We start from the raw sequence: 25,412 nt of genomic DNA on the forward strand, positions 1-25,412 counted from the left end.
ACTAAGATTTTTATATTCCCTACTAAAATATTTTTCTTTGGCTTCATGATGTCGTGAACCAAAAGACTTTTTCCTTGTAGCAATAAGAGGTTCATATAAATAGCAGTATAAGTAATAGATCTCCCATAAGTTATTGCAGACTTTATAAGAGGTTACATGCTTAACTGTTAAATGAACTAGGTAATCGCTTTAGCCTTAAATTAGCATAGTACATTGTTAGGGAAAGCAATGCTGTACACCTAATTATCTTAGTGACAGGTTTGTCATGTTTGCATGCCTCACATTTATATCCATGCCATACTACATTTAATTTATAAAGAGGTAGTTTAATTTACAATTTCTTGTGCTGTTTCCTGTCCCTCATTAGCTGAATCAAGGCTAAAATGTTCTGCAGTGAATGTGCATGGCTACCACCATCCTCCGCTCCAAACTACAGTAAAACTTAAATGATACAGGACAAGAGGGCAAATGTTGAGAACTGGAAAAATAGCAACTCAGAACAGCATGAAATGTCAAACCACATTTTTAGGGCGCTTTTTACTATATTTCCATAAATGCATGAGGGAATTATGTTGCAAATACTTGAAACTGTTTATTTTCATTTTTGGCTTGATTTTCTAGCATTGAAAAAACCATGTCTAATGATCTTGAGCATTCTTAAAGAAAAAAATTATATTTTACATAATGGTTTGCATGTGTGAGTTCCCTCTGGCAGAAGCACTATAATTAGCCTGTCGTCTCTCAGAGAAGAGACTATCTGTCTTAAAAATGCAACAGCGAGTTTTGGCTGCGAGGGTTCAGAGCAGAACATTATGATTTTGTTAAAAGATAAACATTATCCCTTTTCACTTATTCATCTTTCTTCTCTTCCTGCTTCTTTGGCTCAGAGCTAGGCTGGAGAAGTAAAGGACAGCTGAGCACAAACAGTTTTCTTCCTTCCTCATGCAGCAAACCATAGCGAAAGATCTTGGCTCCTTGACATCAATAACTTTGCCTCAACCCAACTTGGAACTGTTTGGGCAGCCTTTCAAAAAAAAAAAAAAAGGTACAATAAAAGGGGACCGAACTTCCTGTTTTAGTCATAAAGTAGCAGATTCAGCTAAGACCCACTTTCCTTTGGGATTGTCCATATTCTGCCCTGGAGAGTCAGGGATGTGGAATATTATTTCCCTGCACAACTTTATTGTAGCTATTAAAAGACAATCAAGTAGAATAGGGAGGTGGCAGACAGTGATGTGTGTTTCAGTCTTTTGCGGTCTTGTTACTAAAGGAGAGTAATTTTGGTAGAAATGCTTTGCTGCTTTTGGGCAGCCGTGTCCCTGATCGGGGGAAGGGAAGAAAACTTAAACCACCACAGAGCCAGAAAAAAATAACTGGTTTGAGTTGGCACAGCTGTGCTGGGGTGTGTTAACTCTTGGTATTATTATGACTGAGGTTTGATTCCCAGCATTGACAATTAAATATGGAACCAATGATCACAATTGATATCTTTCCAGGCCTAAATGGCTACACCAACAGGGATAGTAAGAAGGTGAAGCCTTCACTGGGGCAAGGAGTACAATTAAATTCCATTTTGAATTTTGGCGTATGTGCACCAGCCCATGAGGGCATATGGAGAAGTGTTGGTGAAAGGCTAACTGCAATTGTAAGGACCTTAATCTGTGGGCAGTGGTCATGGACTATAGATCTTAAGAAAAGTAGTTGGTAACTACTCTGATTTGTGCAGTTAAAATATATCACCTTAGTCTTATATTTTTCTTCTGGGCACTAATTCTTCTACTGTTACTTTATCACCCTGCACGTTTACCTTCCTTTACATGTCACATCTTTTGTCCAGAATCCAGAAGGATTATTTTCTCTCCCCTTCCCCCTTGCCTAATGTTTCTTCTTGCTAAAAAGATAGAGACTTCCTCAATTATGGGTTCTTTAGTAAAGTTATAATTCTATTTATTTTAATTCTGTATTGCAAGTGAGTGGCGGTACAACATTAAATTAAAACAGGAGAGCAGAGAAATATGGTAAAAATGAGTTCTCTAGGCACCCACCTATGCTACTGGAGGTCTGTGAATGCGTGGAATTGAAAGCTAGCACCTGCAGAATAGTTCTAGCAGCAACACTTCACTGATATTTCAAAGGCCAACTGCGTTCAGATAGTCATGGGAGCTCTTCAAAATTGCAGATTTCCCACTTCATTTGGAACTTAGCTCCCTCTTAGTGTCAGGAACCCAATGACAGCAAGTACATTTGGCAAAAGGTTCATTCATATATCAGTTGATTTTGCCATGGGTCCAAAACCCAAAATAGGATTAAGTGTGTCTTGTTTCAAGTTTCATTTCCGAGCTTGTTCCTAGTCTAGTGATGGGCAACCCCAAAAGATTCATCAGTTTGATCTGGACAAGCTCCCTATCACTGGAGCTTATCTGAAACTTTTGGATCTGCAGAATTGAGCTGTGTATCCTTTGAGAACAAATTTGGGTATTTGTGATGGGATTTGCTTCTGATAGGCTATTCTCAGGAGATTTTTACCCTTTCTCGTAATATTTTAGCACTTTTACTCTTGCTCCCAGGCACACACACACACACAATTAATTAATGGAAAAAAGTAACCACACCTTTTCAAAGTTCAAAAGAGTTTGGGTCAGAGGTGGGAGATTGACAGAATTTGATAAGATTTGGGGGTCTTCTTTTTTCAAGTAAAAGTTCGAGAAGGGGGAACCAATAGTGTAACAAACGGAAAGGCTAAAGGAGGTGTTGATCTGACAGGATAAGCAAGAGGCTGAGGGGTTGGGTGGACATACCTGTAGGGGCAAGTTTTCTCTCCCTTTGTGAATGATTTTTGATGGGCTTTTTTGTTGCACTCTAAATGGAAGGGAGAGTTGGGAGGAATAGTCTACCACAAAAACACTCATGTGAGAGGCTGAACAGAATTTTACTCAATAAGATTGAAACAGTTGAATGGTAGCTTCGAATGGTAGCTGCTCCCATGGCAGGACTCTCCTTTTGTTACAGAGCTCTTATGAACCTTTTTTTGGCCTTAAAACGCTATGGACTGAGCTTCTCTGACTGTCCAACAGTTTGCCCTATAAAGAGGGAAAGTACCCCAGTTTGAAGGGCCCATTAATCTGCCCACATCTTCAGTCCCTTTCTTCTCACTTCCCTCAGTGTTAATTCCTTTCTCCTTCCGCTTTTGTGCTCCCAGCCACTCTTCTGCTTCCTAGAGTGGTGCAGCTGATCTGCTAGAGATGGGAACCAGAATGAACAGCTCCATTCAGTGGTCCAATTTGGTATTATACCTCCCATTTTAACTTCTGTGAATGAAACATTCCATTTACCATTGTTTTAAGGAAACTTCAAGGGTATGAATATTACTGAATGCTGCATAAATGAACACCAGTTCTGAAGATATGGCTTCATTCTTCTTCAGCTTCTACAACATATTGAAAAGGCATTGGCAGGAAACTAATAATGAATTTGACCCATTATCCTGTTTGTTTGTAAGATATATTTGTAGTGCAGTGATCTTGCTTTCTGTATGTTTTTCTGGTGCAGAATGACATTGTTTAGAGTAAGACCAGATATTTGTCTTCCTCGCCTATCAGTCCTTTCCCTTATCTTTTGCTAACAACAATCACATCAACCTTTCACTTCTGAGTAGGAAATGGGATCTGTGATTCTCTTTAAATTTCTGGCACTCAGCAGATGAGGTGGAGTGGAGACTTATATTAGATGTACAGTATGTATCACTTCCCGGAGATGAGCATATCACTAACACTGTGAATCAGCTTCTGTATAAATGTATCAACTTGTGATGTCTTCTGTTGCCATTTAGGTCATGCAGCTGGTAAATCTATACCCCTCTTTTATGCTACTGCAAATGAATTCTCTTCGATTATCTTTTATTTAAAATTTCTCTCCTGCCAACTTGGTTTTCCCAACATTTTCTCCCACTCATATTCACTTGCTCCAAGAGATCATTCTTTCATCTCTTTGTCTTCCAACCAGGTTCTTGTAGGAAGTGAGAGCACATCCTGTGCTCAAGATTACATCACAGGAAGGCCGAGCACATCTTTAGCAGTGTACTCAGTTGCTGCTGGTACACAGCCTGCAGAACTGGTTCTTGAAAATCAATGGGAGTTAGGTTCCTAACTCGCTTAGGTGCTTTTGTAAATCTGACTTAATGCCTGTCTGCATCTTAAGGCACATAAATGGCTTGTAAATTTGGCCCAAGGTGTTTTTAACCACCATGACATCTACACTCATTCTATCTGCACTATTGCTACCAGCCCTATAGTGTCAGCAAAGGGCCAACAGTTTAATCAAAACAGCTAGCATAGAAACACTCACAGGGCCTGTTCCTACAGCTGTTACTTGTGTGGAAATAAAAGCCAGAGAAATTCAAATTACAAATAAGACACAAATTTTTAACAGTGAGAATGATTAAGACTAGAATAAACTCCCAAGAAAAGTGATGGAGTCTCCCTCTCTTGATGTCTTCAAATCAAGACTGGATGCCTTTCTGGAAGATCTGCTTTAGCCAAACCGAGGTTATTGGGTTCAATGCAGGAGTAACTGGGTGAAATTTTATGGGCCGTTTTATACAGGAAGTCAGACTAGATGGTCTAATGTTTCTTCTGGCCTTAAAATCTGAGTGTATGAATGTGAGTACTCCCAATGATACAAAGAGACTACACAAGTCAGTAAGAACTGCAGGATCAAGACCAATATGGAGCAGTGCTGCTCAGCAATCAAGACAGCTTCCTAACATATTTTTAAGGTATCGTATAATGTTTGTAAACAGCATTTCTAGATCCTGGTTTATAATGCAAAAGGAGAACCCTGAATAAACAGAGAAAATGACCTCACAAAGTGATGTAGTGTAATAGTGAACCAATGACTTGTTGCAGACTTCAGTTTAGTTTTTAGTATCACAACCCAAGTTCAAAATCACAGCCTAAGTTGGACTTTGTTTCAGTATTTCAGGGTCAGGCTTTATGGGTCATTGACAGCTTTTTGCATTAAATGACAGGGACGCGCATACATGCATCATGAGCCAGCGCATAGCATGGCTGGTTTTAATAGATGCAGCAGATCTTCTGTAGTAACGCCTTCATTAATAGTTCACTTAGCACTGTTTTCAGATAGTGTGATCATGAACACACAGAGCCGGGAGGTATGATATAGCCTGGCCCTTTCCTCTTCTGGATTCATCCTGAGGGAAAGCAAGTGGTGCTACTGCAAAGCCCACCCTTGCTGGTTTTTTGCCACCAAGTGGAGGATGGGGCAGGAGTGCAGTTCTGTTACATGTGGGATTTGGGAAAACTTCATGCAGCTCTAATCTTGGTAGTAGATGTGTGGAACATGCACGAGAACTGGAAAGATAAAGGTTGCTTGCTAAAGATGGTCACCACATGAAAAAAAATTTTTTTTTTACCACAGCTCAAAGCATACTTAAATTATAGTATGATCTTAACCTAAAATACCTAACGTTCATGCACCCAGGAAGGAATGTTTACTATGAAAGACTATTCAACTTGCAATTTTTAGAACATCTCCATGTTGTAAATGCATTCTGTCAGTGTTTGAATTTGAAGCCATGCTCCTCCCCCCATTTTCACAAATAAATCAGAAGTAGCTCCATATCAGTCATGGGGTTACCCAGGTGTAAAACAAGAGTGAGTGAAGCCTTCTGATTATACAAAATTTTATTTCCATGTATTTAGTTGGAGCATCAGGTTTAGACGTTTTTTGTGTAGACAGTGGGAAAACAAAACCAAACCAAACCAAAAAAAAATGCAACTTTTACTAAGGAACATTTGGATTTGTACTGAACTGTCTGAACCTTTTAGAAAGCCATGAATTAATTGTACAGTACTTAAACACCTATTTTGCACAAAGCTGGGTACTACGCATACTCCTTTCATCTAGAAGATGATTGCTTAAAGTAGTTTACTAATTTAGGCTTTTATAGCAATGAATTGTATCTTAATATCTAATTATTTTTGTTTATAGTAAATAATGTGTCTTTTACTGGATATTTTATTTCAATTATTGGTTGACTTTGCAACCTAGCTCTCTCTCTCTCTCTCTCTCTCTCTCTGACCTATAAAATCTGATGTGCTTTAACTGAGGGCCCTGTTAAGGAAATCATTATGTGGAACTTTGGGAAAAAAATGAATATGTGGCAAATTGTAAGGAATATTGATATAATTTGTTTATAGTGAATGTTACTTGACAAACCTGTTCTGAGCAAGTTACATAGTGTCTGGGAAACAAAGTCTCAGAGCTGAATTGGGTAATGCACAATGGAGGCTTTCTCATCTGTTGCCTGTTCAAATCCAGCCTAAGTCAGTAGAGATTGAAGAGTGGCCTGTGAGGAATGAGTTAATTATCTCAGTCTAATGCTTTGCTGAAAAATATCCACAACACAAAACCAACACCCTGTTTGGCACCCTGTTAGGTAGTATCAGCAGAGAGGCCAAGGACTGAATCAGTAATGGAGACTGGAATACTTTCTCCTCCTTCCCCATTGAGATTGAGACACTTCATTGGGGCAACATGGGGAAGTTTGTACTGATTGTTCTGTGGATAAAAAAGGACTCAGTTCTCTGTCAGTCTGGCACTTCTTATGAGCACTAAATAAAATGGTGTGGCTGAGGAGCCACTTAGAATTGATTGTCCAGTGGGTGAAATTCACCCCTGAGCAGAGAGCCAGTAGAAGGATTTGCATCATCTAAACTCTATTTGGAGGGGTGAATTTCACCCAGAGAGAATACCCTGGTATATGACATCTTTGCACTTTCAAAGAGTTCCATAAGATTTAATTACACAGTTCTCATTGACTCATACCCATGAGGGCTGAAGATAAAGGAAAAGGGAAATGGTGCAGACAACCAAGTAACACTGATTCATGAAAAACAAATAAAAACTTGCTATAAAGTGCAGTTTGTGAATTAGTCTAGTTCCAGAGCAGGGCCAAGCTATGAGGCCAGCAGCTCTGTGGAAGAGTGGAAGCTCCAATTTTTCACTGACGTCAGAAGCATTTATGGGGGGATATTTTCAGGAATATGAACTGTTCTTGACCAGTTTTTGCAGTGGATTAGGCACAAACATGCTTTCCTTGGGCATCAGGTGTATGTCTTTTTTTCCCACTGTTTTTTCTCCTTAAACAAAGGGCCCAGTAACAAGAAAACTGCATTCTCCATTGATGTTTGGGTTCTAAGGCTGAACCTACATATGTGGGGAGCGTGCAGCTTCCTTGTGCTTTGGGGGCTCTCTGCTATGGAACCCCATCCCTGTAACACAAGAAGGAGAAAACTAATGAGCCAACCTCAAGTGTTCCAGAGCCCCCATCCTCAGAGCACAGGGAGAAAGAGCGGACTGGCTGCTTCTATGTGTCAGCAACCCTAGAAAATCTTGCACCCCACCTACCCCAGCTACCAATACCCTCCCCGGCTGCTGGCTCTCCACAAGCAATGTGACCTGCTCCAGATTGCAAAACTCACAAAATCCCCATTAGAAGTGCCCCAACTCCTCTGCTTTCAAACTGTCTCCAGTTCCCCCATGAAAAATATCTAGCCGCCCCCTCCAAAAATGTTCCTTTTATAATCATCCTGACCCTTTACTAGATGGTTAAACTCTCCTCCATTCTCAGTGCTCCTTTTTCTGCTGCCACAGCCCTCCTGCTCCACATGACAAGCAATGAGTCCAATTTTCTGCAGATCTAGCAATATGGCTCTACAGTAGAACTAGAACTGGCTGCAGGAGAGGATAAAGCAGGTGTGGTCTAGGATCCAATCACAGTGCGGCCCCACTCTTGGGTGGTGCCAGTAAGATCCAGGAACTACAGGAGAGGAGACCTGGAAGAAGTGGGGAGAGAATATGGGAGAAGCAGGATACAAGCGTCACTGAGACACAATAATAATAATAATGGTGGAGACGGAAAGGGAAGGAGAGATTGAGACGTGGAGGCTTGTAAGCAGGGTTGAGCTGACTGAAGTGATGTGAAAGGATAGAGAGACAAATAGAAAGAGAGGTTTAACTAAGGTGCGGGAGAGGCACAGTGGGATAAAGGATTTTAAAAGTAACTATAGAGGCATAGAGGGGAAAACAGGAAAAAGAGCTGCCTAAGAAAAGAAAATATCCTGAAGAAAGATGAGTTAGAGAAGATTTCAGTTAAGTTGAATGCTTTACATATTCTAGACAACTAGTCTGAGGGGGGCAAACAGAGATGAAATGACAGACTGGTGAAAAAGTACAACAAGATATAGAAGAAAAAAGTGAAAAGAAAAGGGAAAGAAGGCAGAATAAAATTCAAAGGAGATATTGTTTGAGAATTTCAAAGCCGACTTAGGGGATTTAACCACACAGTTCCATTTGAGAGTAGCATGACTAAAACCTCTAGTCTGCTATGAGAATCTCCAGCATAGTTTTAAATTTTATAGCTATGGTGCCAATTATTATATGGTAAAATATGTACATTACTAAATATGTCTGGCTTTACAATTATTGCTTAGCCTGGAGGACGCTAATAGTACAATATTGCCTCAGGCTAAAAATAGTTTCTCAGATTCTGCAGTATTGACGGAAGCAGAAGGCTTCCGTCAATAAACTGTTTTTACCTGAAGCATTTTTGGTGTTGTTTAATTTTTCTTTCCTCTGAGCCAAGCCAATTGTATATTTTTGTGTAATTGTGGATATACAGACCCAAAATGGATATGCTATAGGCAGAATTTTCAAAAGCATTCAGCATCCACATTCAGGGCCAGATTTTCAGAAGAGCTCAGTTCCCATTTAGGCACTAAAATAAGTGGTCGGATTTGCAGAAGAATGCACATTGGGTGCACTTTGGACACTATGCTCTTTTGAAAATCTGGCCATGTGTATCACAAATGGGAGCTTTGGGTGCTGAGTGGTTTTGAAAATCTGGTTCTTATTTTGGTGCCTAAGTGGGAGCTGAGCTCTTTTGAAAATCTTGCCCCAGTTGTCAATATTGAGCACTTGAAAATATAACTCTGTGCTCTTTCGAAGATCTGGCTCTGTATTAAAGTACATTTTAGTTGTATATGCAGTATGCATTGGCCCTGATGACATGAAGTGTGGGTGTAACCATGGACTGCTCCCTACCCCAAAATACGTGTGTTATGGAGGACCTCAGGTAGGCTTTCACATCTGACTTTGCACTATTTTGCTGGCAAAATAGAACTAGCCTTATTGAATTCCCTTAGGTCCTCCTCACTGCAGACTCAGTAATTCATACAGCACAGGGTTGTGCTCCATTTTCATGAGGATTTTTTGTAGGGCTCTTGTTGAACGCCAGCTGCTGATTTGCAGCATTGAAACCTTTGAAGTGATCTCCTGCAATAGTTAACCCATCTTCAGAGTAAGATGATTTTGTCATTTTAGCCTCAGAAGGTCATGTTGGCCTCTGTTGACCCACCACCTGAATAGGTATGCAGTACACGAGCAAAATAGGAGGTTGAAAATGTCAGAATTGTCACAATACACAGACTGCACTAGTGCATTTTCCTACCTTGTGCAATGAAAATCTACTTGTTCCTCCACACTACATGGTAATGGAGGCTGCTGCTGAATGTCACTTACAGCAGAGTTGTCTGTGGATATGTTCTACGACGTGAGACCACTGATGAGTGGGGGTCTGTGACTTTCCACGTTCCATATGGAAAACATCTGTAGCTGGCAATGTATCTTCCTGAAAAGCAATCTTCTGCTGTTTTAGCGTTATGTAGGTCCAGTGTATCAACTTGACTTTGCAGAGATGTTGATTATCACCAGACTCTCCAGATCCAGGTCATTTGCAGAAATGCCAAAATAATCTTTTCAGCAAGACAGACGCTAACATTTTATACTGCATTATGCAAAATGAATATAACAGCAACTGGAAAAGTATATGGTAGTTAAAATGTTTCCAGAAATAAAACAAAAGAAACAATCTCTTACCCTTTATTGTGGCCCCTTAACTCCAGTCCTTGGAGAAGCTTGCTGATTGATGCCAGTGATGCAACCTGAAAATTAATGTCAATTACCCAAAACAAATGCATATAAGTAATGTTAAGGGTCTGATTTAAACCCACAAAAGCCAGGAAATCCAGAGCTACTGTAGGGCTGAAAGCCTGGACTTGACACTCCAGCCTTACCACAAGCCATTGTGCCGCAAAAAAAAAGCAAGGGAAAAGGGAGCTGCACCATCACAGGGAATAATGCAGCTTAAGCACCACACCCTTTCTCTGCCCCAAGCCTGGATCCACAGGGTCCCTGTATGTTTTACTGTGAAAGTAGAAAGTTCAATGTGGCTCAAGAAATGGCTCTCTTCCCCCCCCTCCCCTCCCCCCCACTTTTTTTTTTTTAAATTAAACAAAGCTTACCTTTCGGGATTCAACTTAATTAAGTGTTCGTTATTGAGAAAATAAGTGATCATACTTACTGTACTTGCTTACTATTTTTGCTTACCCAAAATCTCAAATGAAGTAATTGCTGTCAGTGTAATTAGTGTATGTGAAAGATACTTGCTGCAATAATCCCACATCCTAATGAGATCAACTTTGCATTCATGATAAATGAACACACACAGTAATCGAGCTGTTCTGGTGTCAGCATGCACACAAATCAAAATGGTCTTACATCAAAGAAGTACTTATTTAAAAAAAAATCTTTCCTATGGGATTTAAATATTTTGCAATATATGATTTTAAAAAATGGGTTGTGATATCACTGCAAGCCCTTGATGGAGTTATGAGCGGGTAATCCATCTCTCCCCATTCATAAACCTATATTTAAATGATTGAACAATGGCAGTCAGCCAGGGGAATCTCACAGCCCAGCCAGTTTGTTGCTAGACAAATACTAGTTGTACATTTAAACTTATGCATTTCTGCTGTAATACTGTATACAAAAGAAATATTAAGTGGCTAGTTTTGTTTAAGAGCATAGATTTTGCCATGATGGATCAAACTAATGGGTCCATCTAGTCCACTACCCTGTCCCTGACATTGGCCAGTCCCAGACACTTCGAAGGAAGGTGCAGTTAAGTAATGACTAACATAGCAAATACAGTAAATGGGAGAGGGATGTTGAAGTGAATGGCTCAGCAGAACAACTTCGATATGTTACGAAAATGATGAACAAATTAGAAATGGTAGAAAAACAGGCAGACACTTGGAAAGTTTATGGATAACTTGAACCAGATCAGAGGGAGTGGGATGGCATCTTTCCCCCATCTTCTCAGGCAACTTCACCAGTTTATGAATGGGGATGGTCCCTTATGAAGATAGGAGCCTAGCCTTCCTCACATGAGAGCCCATCACCCTTCCTCCCTTTCATCTATGAGTGACTTACTATCCTGGATTCTGAGAGGTGTAGTTATACCTAAGAAATTTTCGGAGTCTCTTTTTTTTTGGTCTTCCTCTTTGGATTGGGTACAACAAAGATTCTTTTGTATCTCTGTGTGGTTCTGTTGATGCTTCCTTGTGCAGCAACCTTCCATGTTTTCAGCTCCCAAGTACACATTGAGGAGTACTCCTGCAGTGCCATCTCTTAAAGGAGTGAAGCAGGCACTCCTCTCTGCAGCTAGCCAGCTCCACTTGCCAGTGTTGGGTAGAGGGAGGAACCATGACACTTCCCCTTTGGGGATGGCTTGCAGACCAAGGGGTAGTAGCAGGGGGCAGTCACTGTACTTCAGGAAGCATAGAGACTGTAACTATGATCCATGGCATGAGTTGTGGAAATGGGAAAATAGTCTTTTTGCCCTCCCTGACTTGCACATCTGGAAGAGAGCAATCCAAACTCTGGTCCTTAACAAAATAGATGCAGGTGTTTCTTGAGCATATCTTGGTATTGAGATCTTAGTTATATGCTGCTAGGAGATGGTGAAAAGCATGGGACATTATCACAAAGGCCCAGTCAGTGGATCAGCCAGTGCCTGTGGAGAAGCTGATCATTTTTATTATTGAGGTGGTTTTCTCTTCACATACATTTTGCAGTATGCTAATTTATCTATATTTTAGACTGTTTTTATCCCATGATCCAGTGCTTAGATATTGTGTTTGCACAACTATGTACTTTTCATTACTTTGACATGAAATACTCTCTAGTCTGGTGTGTCAACAGAAAAGATACTTGAGCAAGGCTAAATTCATTTGGGTGGTTGTTTAAGGGAGAGAGATTTTGTTATGGTTCTCAACAATCAGAAGGAAACTTGCAGAATAGATGAGTTGATGTCCCACCAGTATTGTCCTTCACATTTTTAATTGGTATATTGTATTGTGCACACAGTAGGTAAAGTACTGTGCATATAGCACATAACACGTAACCCTCAACACTTAATTCGAAGTGCCAAGTATAATTGAAGATCAAATCATTCTAGTAGAATATAGTCTGATTAGAGTTTAATTTAGAAATGGGCCTTAGCTGTAAAGGCTGCAGATATTTGGATGTAGTGTTCCAATTCTGGCCCATTGCATAGCAATGACAAAGAAAGTTCAGAACTGGATCCAAACTCTTCCATAGTTCAAGGAGAGTCAGGTGTCATGTTTAGGTTTCAGTCCATCTCAAATTAAAATGTTACAAATGTCACAAAGTAATGTATACTTCTGGTAAAAGATTAGTATTACAGGATAAATTACATCAGTGCTTAGTCTACAGCAATGGGTGGTATAGAAATAGTTATGAAAGATAGATTTGATTCCATTTTAGAAACTAATCCTGAAATCTTACTCAGGACCAAATACCACAGTCTTTACGCTGGTAAAATTCATTCCTGTTAATATCAAAGGGAGTTTTTCCTGAGTAAGGATTGCAGAATGTGTGTTCCTCTGTCTTTAATCAGTCTGACTGCAGTCTATGCAAGTTTTGCCTGAGAGGGGTGAATAAAACCTGAGTAAAGGTGCTTAGGATTTGGCTCTTAATTCTTCTCCTCAGGGTAGAATTCTTTCAGTATGATTATTTTAAGCTACTAAAATGTTGGATGGCTTCCATTTGAGTTCAAATCCTAATACTACCAAATAATTATGTGTAGATGATTAAATGTAAAAACGGGCATGTAGTCTCCAAATGCACATTTCAGTCTGGGTGGCTGAAATAGCTCATAACATTCAATGCATGAAAATTGGGTGGAATTGAATAAATTAGCAGAATCACAAAAGGAAACCACTATAGGAAATAGTTTTACACGTGTAATCATTGAAATACTCTAGTGAATGTGTCAATCTGTACTAAATAAATATATTTGTTTATAGACATGCTCTGTATTAGCTTCCACTCTTCCACAGCACTTTGCCAAATAAAATCCCACTCGAAGTAGGATGTTCGCACCCGAGTAGGAGTTTCTTGGATAAATATTTTTTCTATATTTGAGACCAAAACCACTTCTACAAATTTCTGACTTTGATTGAAATAGTATATTTCTTTTGCTTTTTTTCTTCCCATCTCCTCCACTGGCAACCACTGATGCATTACCTTAACTCCTCTTACCTCCCACTGCTATGGTGAACAAGAACCCCACTGGAAACAGAGTGCATCAGTCAGTAATGAGTGCTGACCAGTAATAGAACTGGCCGCACCCAAATGCTTCTACCAGCAATGGCCTTGGAGCCTGAGAAAATTTTTCTGTTTGCAGAAAAACTTTCTGCACTCTGCTATTGGATGGGGTCTTATTTTCCCAGCTAAAATGATTCATCGGATTAAAGAAAGAATACAAAATTACATATATTGAATGCATCATTCATCGAATACATTTTGGGGGAATAGGGGAATATGTTGCAAGATGTCTGTGGATACTGTGTTTCAGTTTAACATTTAAAAAGGAGTTAATCAAATCCCAAGAAATGATTGAGTAAAGGTAAAGGCCTTTTATAAGCTATTGTTTTCCCTAAACCAGTTAATTCATTTCAAAGAAAGTTCCATTCCTCTAATTCAATAGCTGCTGATTTCAACATCTGCCTCCGTAAACGTAGTATTTTAGACATAAGAACTGATGGGAAGAAATAATCTAATAAAAATAATAATTATATCGCATGCTGTATTTTCAGTGCTATGCAAACATTAGCTCTGTAATCCATCAGTCCTCAGAACTGGGCTTGGTGAGTGGTAGTATTCCCATTTCAAAGATGGGGGGACTAGAAACAAAAAAGAGTTAAGTGGTTTGTCTGAGGCCACACAACAAGTAAGTGTCAGAGCTGGGATTGGAGCCCAGCACTTCCTGGCTTGTACCACTGTGTTCAAGTCATGGGACCGCACTGTCTCGCTACCAAGAAAATTGTTTTCAGTACACAAGCAGGGATTGTGAGGCATAATGACATCTAGAAAAATTAACCTCTTTTCTGGGCTGGCTAGAGTAACAGCCTGAGCCCCTTCAGCAACTAAAATGAAACCTTGAAAGACCAAAAGTATCTGTCCTTGGAGAGGAGTCCAGTCAGGCCATTTCATGTAGAATTAATCTGTGTCACAAGTCCAAGGAGGTCCAAAAGTTTGCAGTACATTTTCACATGGGAGTTCTGTGACTAAGTCTCTACACAGTGCTCTGCGTTATAAACGGTAGTTTTCAGAATCCAACCATATATTAAAGTTCTCCTCCCCACGTGTCTCAAAACTTTAACCTCATTCTCAGCTCTAATAAACTTCCCACACATATGTTATGGTTGCAGTACAGTTAAATCCAACAAGTTGAGAAATATCAAAAGAGGACACTTCAGCATATCACTCCAGCACTCTTTATCAATCCAGTTTGCTATAAATAGGTAAAATTGTTAAGGCGCAAAATTCTGCCCCACACCATTATGGATACAGAGTGTCCCTGTTGCAGTTCTACCGTGTTGGACAGGCCAAGCTTTTGATAGCCCACTCAGGGGTGCATACTACTTTTATACCAGAGGCTGGGAGTAGACAACGGGATGGATCACTCAATGATTGCCTGTTCTGTTCATTCCCTCTGAAGCACCTGGCATTGGCCACTGTCAGAAGACAGGATACTGGGTTAGATGGACCATTGGTCTGACCCAGCGTGGTCATTTCTTATGTTCTTATACAGTAGGGTGAAGCTCCATGGGAGGGATCCTTGTGTGCTATTGTGGACAGAGACTTTGGGGCAGTGGGTGGGCCTATTGGATCTGCTGCTGTAGTGGTTTGGGTGGAGAAGCAGTGGTGGAGCAACTCACCAGCCACTCTGAATCCTGGGGGACAGGGTTCCTCTACCTCACCCCTGAAGAAGACTGTGTGCTGGGGGAAAGTTTTGGGGCTACATGAAATAAGGGTCAGAGCAGGATTTTTTTTTTTTCAGTATACTAAGTAATGTCTCATTTTCTTTAACAATGCAAAAGAATTTTTCTTTCTCAGACAAGTCTATTAAAGTTGGTGGCAATAATGGAAAAGACTTTGGAAAAGTATGTTTGTTTTGCAATTTACTATGCTGCCAATTTTTGCTTTATAGTTCAATTTTTTCCTTCACTTTCCATTGTTTAAAGTACCCTCTGAGAAACTTAAAATGATGTTTCTCTCCCTACCAATCTTTTTCTTTTTGCAAACATTGATACCCTACTCCCACACCTCAGTTTTTACTACGGCAGAAGCCCATCAGACCTTTGCTTTAATTGCCTTCATTGTGAGGATATCAGCACAGTCCTGAAAACAGCATTTGATAGACAAGCCAAAGTCAACTGTTTTCCCTGTGCAACGTCAATGGGTAACTGAGATCAGAATTTGGTCTTTGTTTTTCATAGGTCCTATATATGAACAGAGACTGTTACTGGGGATTTTTTGTTGTTCTCAGCAACAGCCTTGGTGTAAACAAGTAGCCCTGGTGTCAGAGCTAACTTTGATTCTATTAGGAGTCTAGTTATAGGCTGCTGAGCTGAATTCACTTTGGGCCAATGGTGCACCAGCACTGGGGCTCCCCTACTATGAGCTGAAATCACAAAAGAGCTAAAGTTATTAAGAACTGAGAGCAATGAGTGCTGTGTTAACTAGTGGGGGAGCCTGAAAAAAATTGGGGGGAGGGATAGCTCAGTGGTTTGAGCATTGGCCTGCTAAACCCAGGGTTGTGAGTTCAATTCTTGAGGGGGCCACTTAGGGATCTGGGGCAAAATCAGTACTTGGTCCTGCTAGTGAAGGCAGGGGGCTGGACTTGATGACCTCTCAAGGTCCCTTCCAGTTCTAGGAGATAGGATATCTCCATTAAATAAGAATGTGGCCAAACCCTTTATTTTCTGCCACCCCATAGTTTGTCTCTTGTTTAAAAATAAAATAAAATAAAATGCTTTTAGAATTGTTATTCTCAGCAACAGAAAACAAGGTGGTTTTTTTAAGTTACTTTGAATTTGGGGGGTAAGCTATTTTCTTTAACACACTGGGGTAGGGTACATGTGCATCTCGATACAGCAGCCCTGTGCTGTGTGATTATTAAAATGTTAACGCCATTGGCAGATAGGAAGCAGAATCCCAGAACTGACTTCAGTGAAAAGCATTTTGTTACGGATTGTTGAAGGGTGGTTTTTCGAGGCTGCACTTTAATCAGTGTTTGCTTGTGGTTGCCTTCATAAAATGTGCTGGTGTTTTCAGTCCAATTCCTAGCAGGCAAATGTCCACATCACAGAAGCCACTGTTGTAAATTGACCCTTATTAGCAGTCTCAACAGTCAAGGAAAAAATAGGCACAAATGCTGAAGTTTTTGCCTACCCCTAGATGTGACTAGGACTAGGTTGAAGTACATAGGTGGGTTGCTTCTGGTGAGCTCACTATTTTATGGATCGATACTACACTTTCCAGCACTATCGATCCAGTGCTAACATACATTAAATCAGTAAGGATGCATGAATGCAGCAGAAAGCAGAATTTGGATGGCTCAGCATTGCCACGCATGGATACATATGTGGTATTTATTATTCATTTTTTATATAATGCCAACAGTATATCCTGGGCACTTATATAAATAATACACACACACACACTTGGAATAATATCAAACATCTGTGCTATGACTACTGATTTAACATGGGGTAGTTGAAGTAGAGCTTTAATTGCTATTGTCATAAATTAAGAAGAGGAATACAGTATTATACTTCTTTTGTATCTATATGTATTTTTCGTAAGGATAGTTCATATCCACATAGGTTAAGTTGGACCTAAACAGAAGCCACTAATTCTATATGACCTATGGATTTTCTTTTTTCTACAATGCTGTTTATATTTAGCCCCTTACATTAATTTTTATTGTAATATCTAAATAACCTGACACTTCTTTGCATGTGGTTTGATGAAGCAGGCTGGAGAAATTAGAAGAGTAACCTTTTAATCACTGGTTTTTTTTAATGTAGACATTGCTATGTTCAAAAAGTTATGAATCTGTCCAAAATGACTTGTTTGATATTTGGGGGCTAATGAAGTTTCAAAGTTAACATTCCACAAATAAACTGGAAAGAAGAAATGGGGGGAAAGAGCATATTTAAAATTAGAGAATCTTTCTGTGTTATGGGTTCCAGGTTATTTGGAATGGAATGAAAGTTAATGATACATCCTTTTTTCCATCCTGGCAGCCAGTATCTGATCCAAGAATGTCTCTTACTTAGAGGACAGGGCTCCCTCCACTGTTCTCAAATAGAGGCTTCCCCTGTCTGAGAGATAATCCTCCCTGATTTTCACAATAAAATTGTAAAAATGCAGAAGGAGAAATATTTAATGAAAAAGTTTTCCATGCAAGTCCCACATCAGAGACAAATTCAACTCACATGGTTCAATTTACATATATGCAAATATCAGAGGTTAGAGCAAAATTATTAAAAGGAGGAAAGCCCCATGGTATATCACAAACAAGATGTGGAGCCTATTTGTATTTATGCTTGCTAATGAAGTTCAGCCAAGGCTTTTGCTTTGATTTTGGTGTCTCAATCCGCCATTCGCTTTGTAATCAAATCACTTGCCCACCCACATACACCAGGACAACAAGAAAGCAAGCTTTCTAGTTTTGAAAAAGCTATTGCCCAACTTGGATAGAAAGGGCCCTTAATTCAGAGAGAGACAATTTTTCAGTGACGCAATGCACCAGATTCTCTGCGGGTGTGAATTGGCGCATCTCCACGGAAGTAAATGGAACTGCAGAGTTACTCCAGTCGAGAATTTGGCCCAATATACTTCAGCACTTGGAATGTACACCGGGTTGTGCTACTCAAAAATGTGAAAGATTTAACCCAAGCCAACCAATTCAAAAATCATGGCACATCTGTTTCTTCCTCAGCCTAGTATCAGTCTCTCTCGCATCATGTTACCTGTGAAATAATTCATGCAACTTAACTAGAGCTGGGTCTGTCCAGCAGTGTTAGGATTCTGATGTGGAGTTCTTACAAATTCAGGAATATTCAAATTCTTGGGTTTGGTTCAGGCTCTCCTCTGTGACTCACTGCTTCAATATGTCTGGGTTGAAAAACCCGGTGACGCCGATTCAATAAAGTGACATCGTGATGGCCGTTGGATGTACGGTAAGTTGTGTTCCATCCTGAATGACCCTGGGCACTTATTATGGGATAGGAGTGGTATTCTTCCCTTTGTTTCTTTGCACATCTCTCGCTAATGTGAATAGGAAAAACGTGTAGGGCAAAAAGATTAGAGCCCCTTTTTGTACCATTCAAGGAGACATTTGGTGAATACCTATTAGATGGAGATATACCTATCTCATAGAATGGAAGGGACCTTGAAAGGTCATCGAGTCCGGTCCTCTGCCTTCACTAGCAGGATCAAGTACCGTCCCTGACAGAATACCTATTTCTCAGGCTTGGTTTCTAAATCTGCATCATAATAGTAGTATGCAGCTTCCATTTTGTAGCTAGACAAACAGTTCTGCCCTCTCTCATCCAAACAAAGGTAAAGGAATGGAGTTGCTTGCACATGACTAAGAGATAGCACAACAGTGATCTTCCCTTTCTCCTCCTGACAAAACATAGAAATAATGCCAGTGACTTCATACTGTTTATAAAAACTCAATTTGCTAGATGACTTACATTTGTTGAGTAACAGTACGAGTTCTAGAGAAGGACATTTTTGCTATTAACAAGTATAAATCTGCTTAATTAAATTTAGGGCTGTAACTGTTCCTAAGAGATTGATGATGTGACTCTTTTAAAGAAAGAAAGAAAGATACACATACAGAGGACAGGGCCGCCCAGAGGATTCAGGGGGCTTGGGGCAAAGCGGGGGAGCTGCGGCGGTTGTACTCACCCGGTGGCGGTCCAGGTCTTCGGCGGCAGGGGGCCCTTCAGTCGCTCCGCGTCTTCGGCAGCACTGAAGGATCCCCTGCCGCCGAAAACCCAGACCGCCACCGGGCCAGGGCTCACGGGGCCCGGGGCAAATTGCCCCACTTGCCCCCCTCCTTCCCCCGAGTGCGGCCCTGACAGAGGATACATGAGGCTATAGTGTGGTATAAAGGTTTTATTGGCATGAGTTTGGGATTGCCATGTTACTAAGGGTACGTCTATACTTACTTCCGGGTTCGGCGGTAAGCAATCGATCTTCTGGGATCAATTTATCGCGTCTTGTCTAGACGTGATAAATCGATCCTGGAAGTGCTCACCGTCGACACCGGTACTCCTGCTCCGCGAGAGGAGTAGGTGTAGTCAATGGGGGAGCCTGCCTGGTGCGTGTGGACCCGCGGTAAGTACCTTGTAGTTTGAACTTATTCACGTAGCTGAAGTTGCGTATCTTAGTTCGAACTGGGGGGTTAGTGTGGACCAGCCTTTAGAAGTGGGAAGCCAGGGGTTGGCTCTACAAGTCATCTCAAACGAGTGAAGAAAAAGGGCCAGATCTTCATTTACACCAAGACCGCTGTATGCTGCCAGAGTGATATAAGGTAGCCTTGGTATACATAAGAATCTGGCCAAACCCTTTGTTTTATGCCACACCATAGTCGGTCTCCTGTTTAAAAAACGAAAATGTTTTTCCCCTATCTTGGCCTGGAGAGCCATGGCTTTCAATACTGTGAATCCAACTGTCATTGACCTTAGAGATAAATATTCTGACTAATACATTTTAGCTACCTGTAAAATAGCTTTCCTATGCATAACAGTGTTTAGATGTTAAGGTGTGAGGTCCTGATATATCAGAACTAGGTAGAAGTGCTGTCTTCCCCTGGAACCGGATGATTCAAGCTCCCTGCTGCTATAAAGGACCCATTCTGGAAACATTCTCTTTGGGATGAGGTTGGAGGTACAGCCCATATTTAGGTAAATTACTTTGAGACCACTGTGGATGAGAGGCACTCATTTATAAATAAGTTATTCAATAAAATGTGCATAGATGAAAATCACTTTGGCAGGTACTGGAAGGGAGAAGTGTTTTGTTTTCATTCTCTCTGAACTCCAAAACAGCTGAAGGGATTTTGTTCAGACTTTCCAGAAAAATTCAGCTTCAGACAGCGATTAAAGAATGGAAAATTTCAGCCTGAGGATGGATGAGTGAAAACAGGGAGTTAAGAAGGAAACTTATTTGCAGCCCTAACTATAGTAGACACTAACTATGATATATTGCTAAATATAGGCTAGTGGAGTGTCCTGCTTTTGTGAAGATGTTGTCTTCCCTGCTCTGAAACTTGCTTCTAAAATGACCTCTGTAGGGTATAGGGAACCATATAATGTTGCCTATGTTGGAAAATTTTAAGCTTGATTATTTCCCAGGTGAGCACAGCCAAGCCTGAGTCTGCCTTTCAGCCAAAAATCCTTTCCCCAACAGGACAGAATATAACCATTTATCTTTCATGTGAATCCAACATTAGTCTCAGATTCATTTATCTCAATGTAAACTGCACAGTAGCCCTAAATGTTATATTTATGTGTTAAAGGTTGTCGTTGTGGTTATAAATTCTGTAAAATATTGAGGTCAAGGAACTAAAGCATTATTTTTGCATTGACTTCAAAATGCCAGCCATAATGGTTTGGGCAAGCTGTAGATCCAAACTCCCTGGGAGTTTATGCTTGTGGTTGTGGGAATATATTGTATCCTTTTATTAAAGTTATTGTCTGGCCTATTTTTGTATATTTCATGTTTGGGTATTGGGTTTTTTTTATTGTCTTTTGTTTTGTGGTGGTATTGTCTTGTCTGATGCCTGGCTGTGTATCCTTTTGACTAATGTTCTTTTTTATTTTAAAACTGTTCAATCTGTATATTGTAATATGACTTGTATGATAGAGGGTGCTACAGTAAATAGCTGGCATGTTTTCTTCTGCATATTCAGTGTGTCTGAAAATCTCTCTCTATAGAAATTGATTGGTGGTGGTAAGTCTGTTCACTTAAAATTCAGTATACATATCATTTACTTCAAAAAGTTACTCGACACTAACCCTTGTACTCATTTAACACCATTATTCAGTATCCAGTTCCAAAGAGGGGAAATTGATTATGCTCATATTAGTTAGAAAATAAATTTAGAGTTTATATATAAGCACCCAGAGAAACACAAAGGTGGTAATGGATAGGTACAACTAAAGAGACATCTATTTACGATGACAGGCACCATATTTAGGTTTTGTGAACAGAGTAGAATCTGTCCCAAGTTTTCCAAAACTAAGAAAAATAAAAATGTTTCTACCATTTTTCAAAAACTTCAGTGGAGAAAAAAGTTCTACATGGAGATAAATATATTCCTCAACAGTGTCTGCTCATACTCCTCACACACATGGGAGCATTATGCTGATTATGCATAATTATCCGCTATGGTCATTTTAGCCTTTCTTGTGAGGCAGCTGGTAACTACTGCCAGAGATAGGATGTTGCACTAGACGGTCTGATCATATATGACAGTTACTATGTGGTTCTACATGAGAGGCAGAAAGTGAACCTGACTAAGAACTAGAGTATAAGCTGAGTGAAACACACTAATCTATTTTCATTTTCCAAGCTGACAAACAGAAAGTAAACCAACAGTATGCATGGGGAAAGTCATTTAAAATTCTTTAATTTAGAAGATGTTGTTAGTCTGACAAATAAAGAAATATTTTTCATCAATATGCATTTTAACTTGACAATATCCCCTTAAAACTTGTGATGTCCAGTTTTTGTGTAAAGGAGGCATAACTTCCTGCATTAATTCTGGAGGAGATGTTTGAAGTATACGGAAGATATATTAGTAAGATATAGCACTATATCTTATTAAAATTCTCTTTCTCAACTACTGTTTAACCCTCCCATTTCTTTATCAGTGGAACGACTTGATCCTAGGCTACACTATATGGGAGATCAAAGTTTTCTGTACTGCACAGAAGTCCTTTAAGTTTAATTTGGTTTGGGGAGGATATACTAGTGGCTGTTTATATAGCTTTTGGCCCAGACTATAAATTAAATCTGGAAAAGCTGTAATGAGTCAGTAATTTATAGACTATTAAGATTTTTAGGTTAGAAGTGATTCTGAGCGATGTGAATAGAGAACACATGGTTTTAAAGGACAAACAGATTCAGCATAATAGTATATTTTTGTCCCCACATATTTTGTAGGCAATTAACAAAATAATATGTCATCTTTTTGCATATCTGTTGCTCTCTTGAAATAGAATCACTAACCACTTGTTAACCACACTGATTTTTTAATAGACAAAGTGGTTGCTCATTGCTTCCCGACCAGAAATGTTCAGATTAAGCACACTATTAGATTGCAGCCAGAATAGTCTACAAAACAGGAAGAAAGCCTTGCCTTGCTCTGCCTTCTTCCCTTGTTTGTGTTGATGTGATAATTCATTACAGATTTTCTCTTTCTTTGACAGAGTGCCTACCGCAGAAATGGGATGACTTTTCTAGCCTGCTAATATGGATGTGGCTGCAGTGACAGGAAAGGCAGTGTTATATTAAGGTGATTTTCTTTTCCCCTCCATGGAAGAAAAAAAATACAAGCTCTAATGTGTCTGTGTACCAGTGAGTGGGCTGGTTTGTTGTGACTATCTACTGGCTGACTCCGTCTCTTTTTCCAGCCCCCTCAATCGTTATTCTTGTTTACTAGCTGGAATGTTAAGCTAATTAATGGCAGGATGTTTGGGATAGTGTGTAGGTGGACAAGAATGCAGATCACACAATTTTGAAATTTGCAATGGGCTTACTGCTGTCAGCCCCCATATCTAAAGTGCAGTGTCATTTTTTATTTTTGAAGTCTGTATGTTTTAATAGATGTGTTGTTTTGTAAAGCAGGTTTGACGCAAAAAGAGGCCAAGGATTTGGATGATTATTTATGCTTTCCTTGTTTTTTCAAAAGTAAAACTGCATTGTTTTGCATTTAATTCCTCTCAAATCAATTTCTTAGACAATGCTAAAAGAATAATACCCTCTCTAGCCAAACAAGGGATTTTTCAGTGAGGATGATGCATAGGGGGGGAGATGAGCTAAGTTCAGATAAGAAGGCTTTTCAGATAGAAAGACTTCAAGTAAATGACTTCAGGTCTTCTTGTTTCAGTTAAATATTAGTATTTTTAGAGTCCCAAGGAGCATCTATACTGAAATCTGTAAATTCTTAATATTGAAATCTCTTTTCTTATTCTCTTCTCTCCCCTGAAGTCAGTGGGAGTCTTTCTTTTGACTTTAATGATCATTGGATCTGTCCTTTTGGCCCCAGTTCACAAGGTACTTAAACGTGTATAACTTTAAGCATATTGTTCCGTTGACTTCAATGGGACTACTCAAGTATTTAAAGTTACAGCCCTGCTTAAGTGCTCTGCTGTACGGACCTGGTCCTGTTAATGTTAATGGGAGAAAATCCAGGCCCTTATTTATTTTTAATTTCTGTTGCTCCGCTTTGGTTTCTTTTTTTCCCTTTTTGTTTGTTTTGGGGTTTGGTTTTGTTTCTTCAAACTCTGACTCTCCTTTTAGCCCTCTTCTCTTCTCTGCTCTTCCAGTCTTTGATATCCTCACAAGCACATTCATTTCTTCCCATGGAAAGTGTACATATATAGAAGTAACCAAGGTCACGCTTGAGGAGACAAAAAGGCTTAGGCCCAGATTCTGCATCAGAATCTGCTACTGTGCCCCTATGGCATCCCATTGGGACAGCAGTCAGTGCTAGTGTATCCCAGAGCAGAGTCAGGGCCTTAAAGACTGAAATAAACCTTTAAGAAAGATAGAACACTCAGGAGACCTAGGAGATCAACTGTCTGCATTACTTCTATATAGTGTAAGCAGTCTCCTCCTTTGTGCTTAGTATGTGAGGTTTCAACTCCTGCCACTTCTCTGATACAGTCTTATACTTTATAAACGTTTTCATTGGACAGTACCTGGACCCAGTTGCGAAAAAAAATTAAACTAAAAACGTGTCTCTTCCTTGTGATCAAAAAATTGTGAAGCATTGTAAATGTAATCACAGTGCATCCAATATTTCTGCCATCCGTAAACTGCCTCCTTTTTTTTACCTGCTGCATGCCAGTCCTTCTGGAATTAATCTGTATGTAAAGGACTAAAAATAATGTGTACAATACAGTATATTAAAAAAGAAAAAAGTTTTCTGATGTTCCATCTGTGCTTGTTGAAATGTATGATTAAACTTTTCTTTTTATCATCATTCTTATTTTTCTTGGCGTCCCTAATCATGGAAAATTATATGCTTGCTGTAAACATCCAGACTTTTTAAAAGGACACCAGCATTTATTGTATTTGGTTTCGATCTTCAGGCATATAGACAGAAGAAACCATTTCAGGCACTGGGTACTGGAATCCAGATTCCTTCCTTAGCTGTATCTCTCCCACATTTTACATTTTAAAATATGCATAAGAAGGAAAAATACTGGCGCTTAGTTTTTACTGGTCTACTTAAAGTCCCAGAGAATGAAGACTCAACATACATTTCTCTCAGAAATATGACAGATCATGTTTTTGTTGGTCTGCTGTATGTTTGTCTATCTTGAACAGTTTGACAGGCAATTATTTATAAAATCTGGGTTTTCCCAGTAAACCCATATAATAACCTTTCACTTCTCTCCAGAAGCCAGCGAGCTGAATTTAGAATAAAACAAGGTAGGTTATGTCTCCCTATCTTGGACTAGGCTAGATAGTCACATAATTGGGGAATATTCATTTTTTATTTTTTTTTCTTGTCACTACACAGTCCTTTCTCTGATTCCTTCCCTAACGTAAATGAGGGCAGTGTTAGTGAGTGTCACTGATGCCGTTTTCTGTAACAGCACCCTAATATGCCACATGGAAAAAAGATGAACATTAAACAAAAATTAAGAAGGTAATATATGGTATGATTTTGTATCACTTATGAAAATTGCTAGCCTAGGATCAACTTAAATGCCATATCTTAACAGCTTTGTTTTGCATCATTTTAATTGGTAAATAATGTTGATTCTCATAACAGATTTTGTTATATTAGAATCAGTATTTGTAGGTCAGTCATCATGCTATAAATTACCCGAACAAGGGGGAGACCGTGGGTGAAAGCCTGTCTA

General features: G+C 39.6%; 1 protein-coding gene across 8 annotated transcripts in view; it reads left to right on the forward strand.

The window, feature by feature from the left end:
* Window positions 1-24,523, forward strand: part of SUPT3H (SPT3 homolog, SAGA and STAGA complex component) — a 445,162-nt gene extending 420,639 nt beyond the window's left edge. For all 8 annotated transcript variants that reach the window (XM_054021899.1, XM_054021900.1, XM_054021901.1 and 5 more), the window contains one exon: window positions 22,746-24,523. In XM_054021899.1, the coding sequence (XP_053877874.1) occupies window positions 22,746-22,787 (42 nt within the window). In that variant the 3' untranslated portion in view covers window positions 22,788-24,523. The remainder of the gene's footprint in view (window positions 1-22,745) is intronic.
* The last annotated feature ends 889 nt before the right edge of the window (window positions 24,524-25,412 follow it).

This window comes from Malaclemys terrapin, chromosome 3, assembly GCF_027887155.1.
Source record: "Malaclemys terrapin pileata isolate rMalTer1 chromosome 3, rMalTer1.hap1, whole genome shotgun sequence".
Lineage (NCBI taxonomy): Eukaryota > Metazoa > Chordata > Testudines > Emydidae > Malaclemys > Malaclemys terrapin.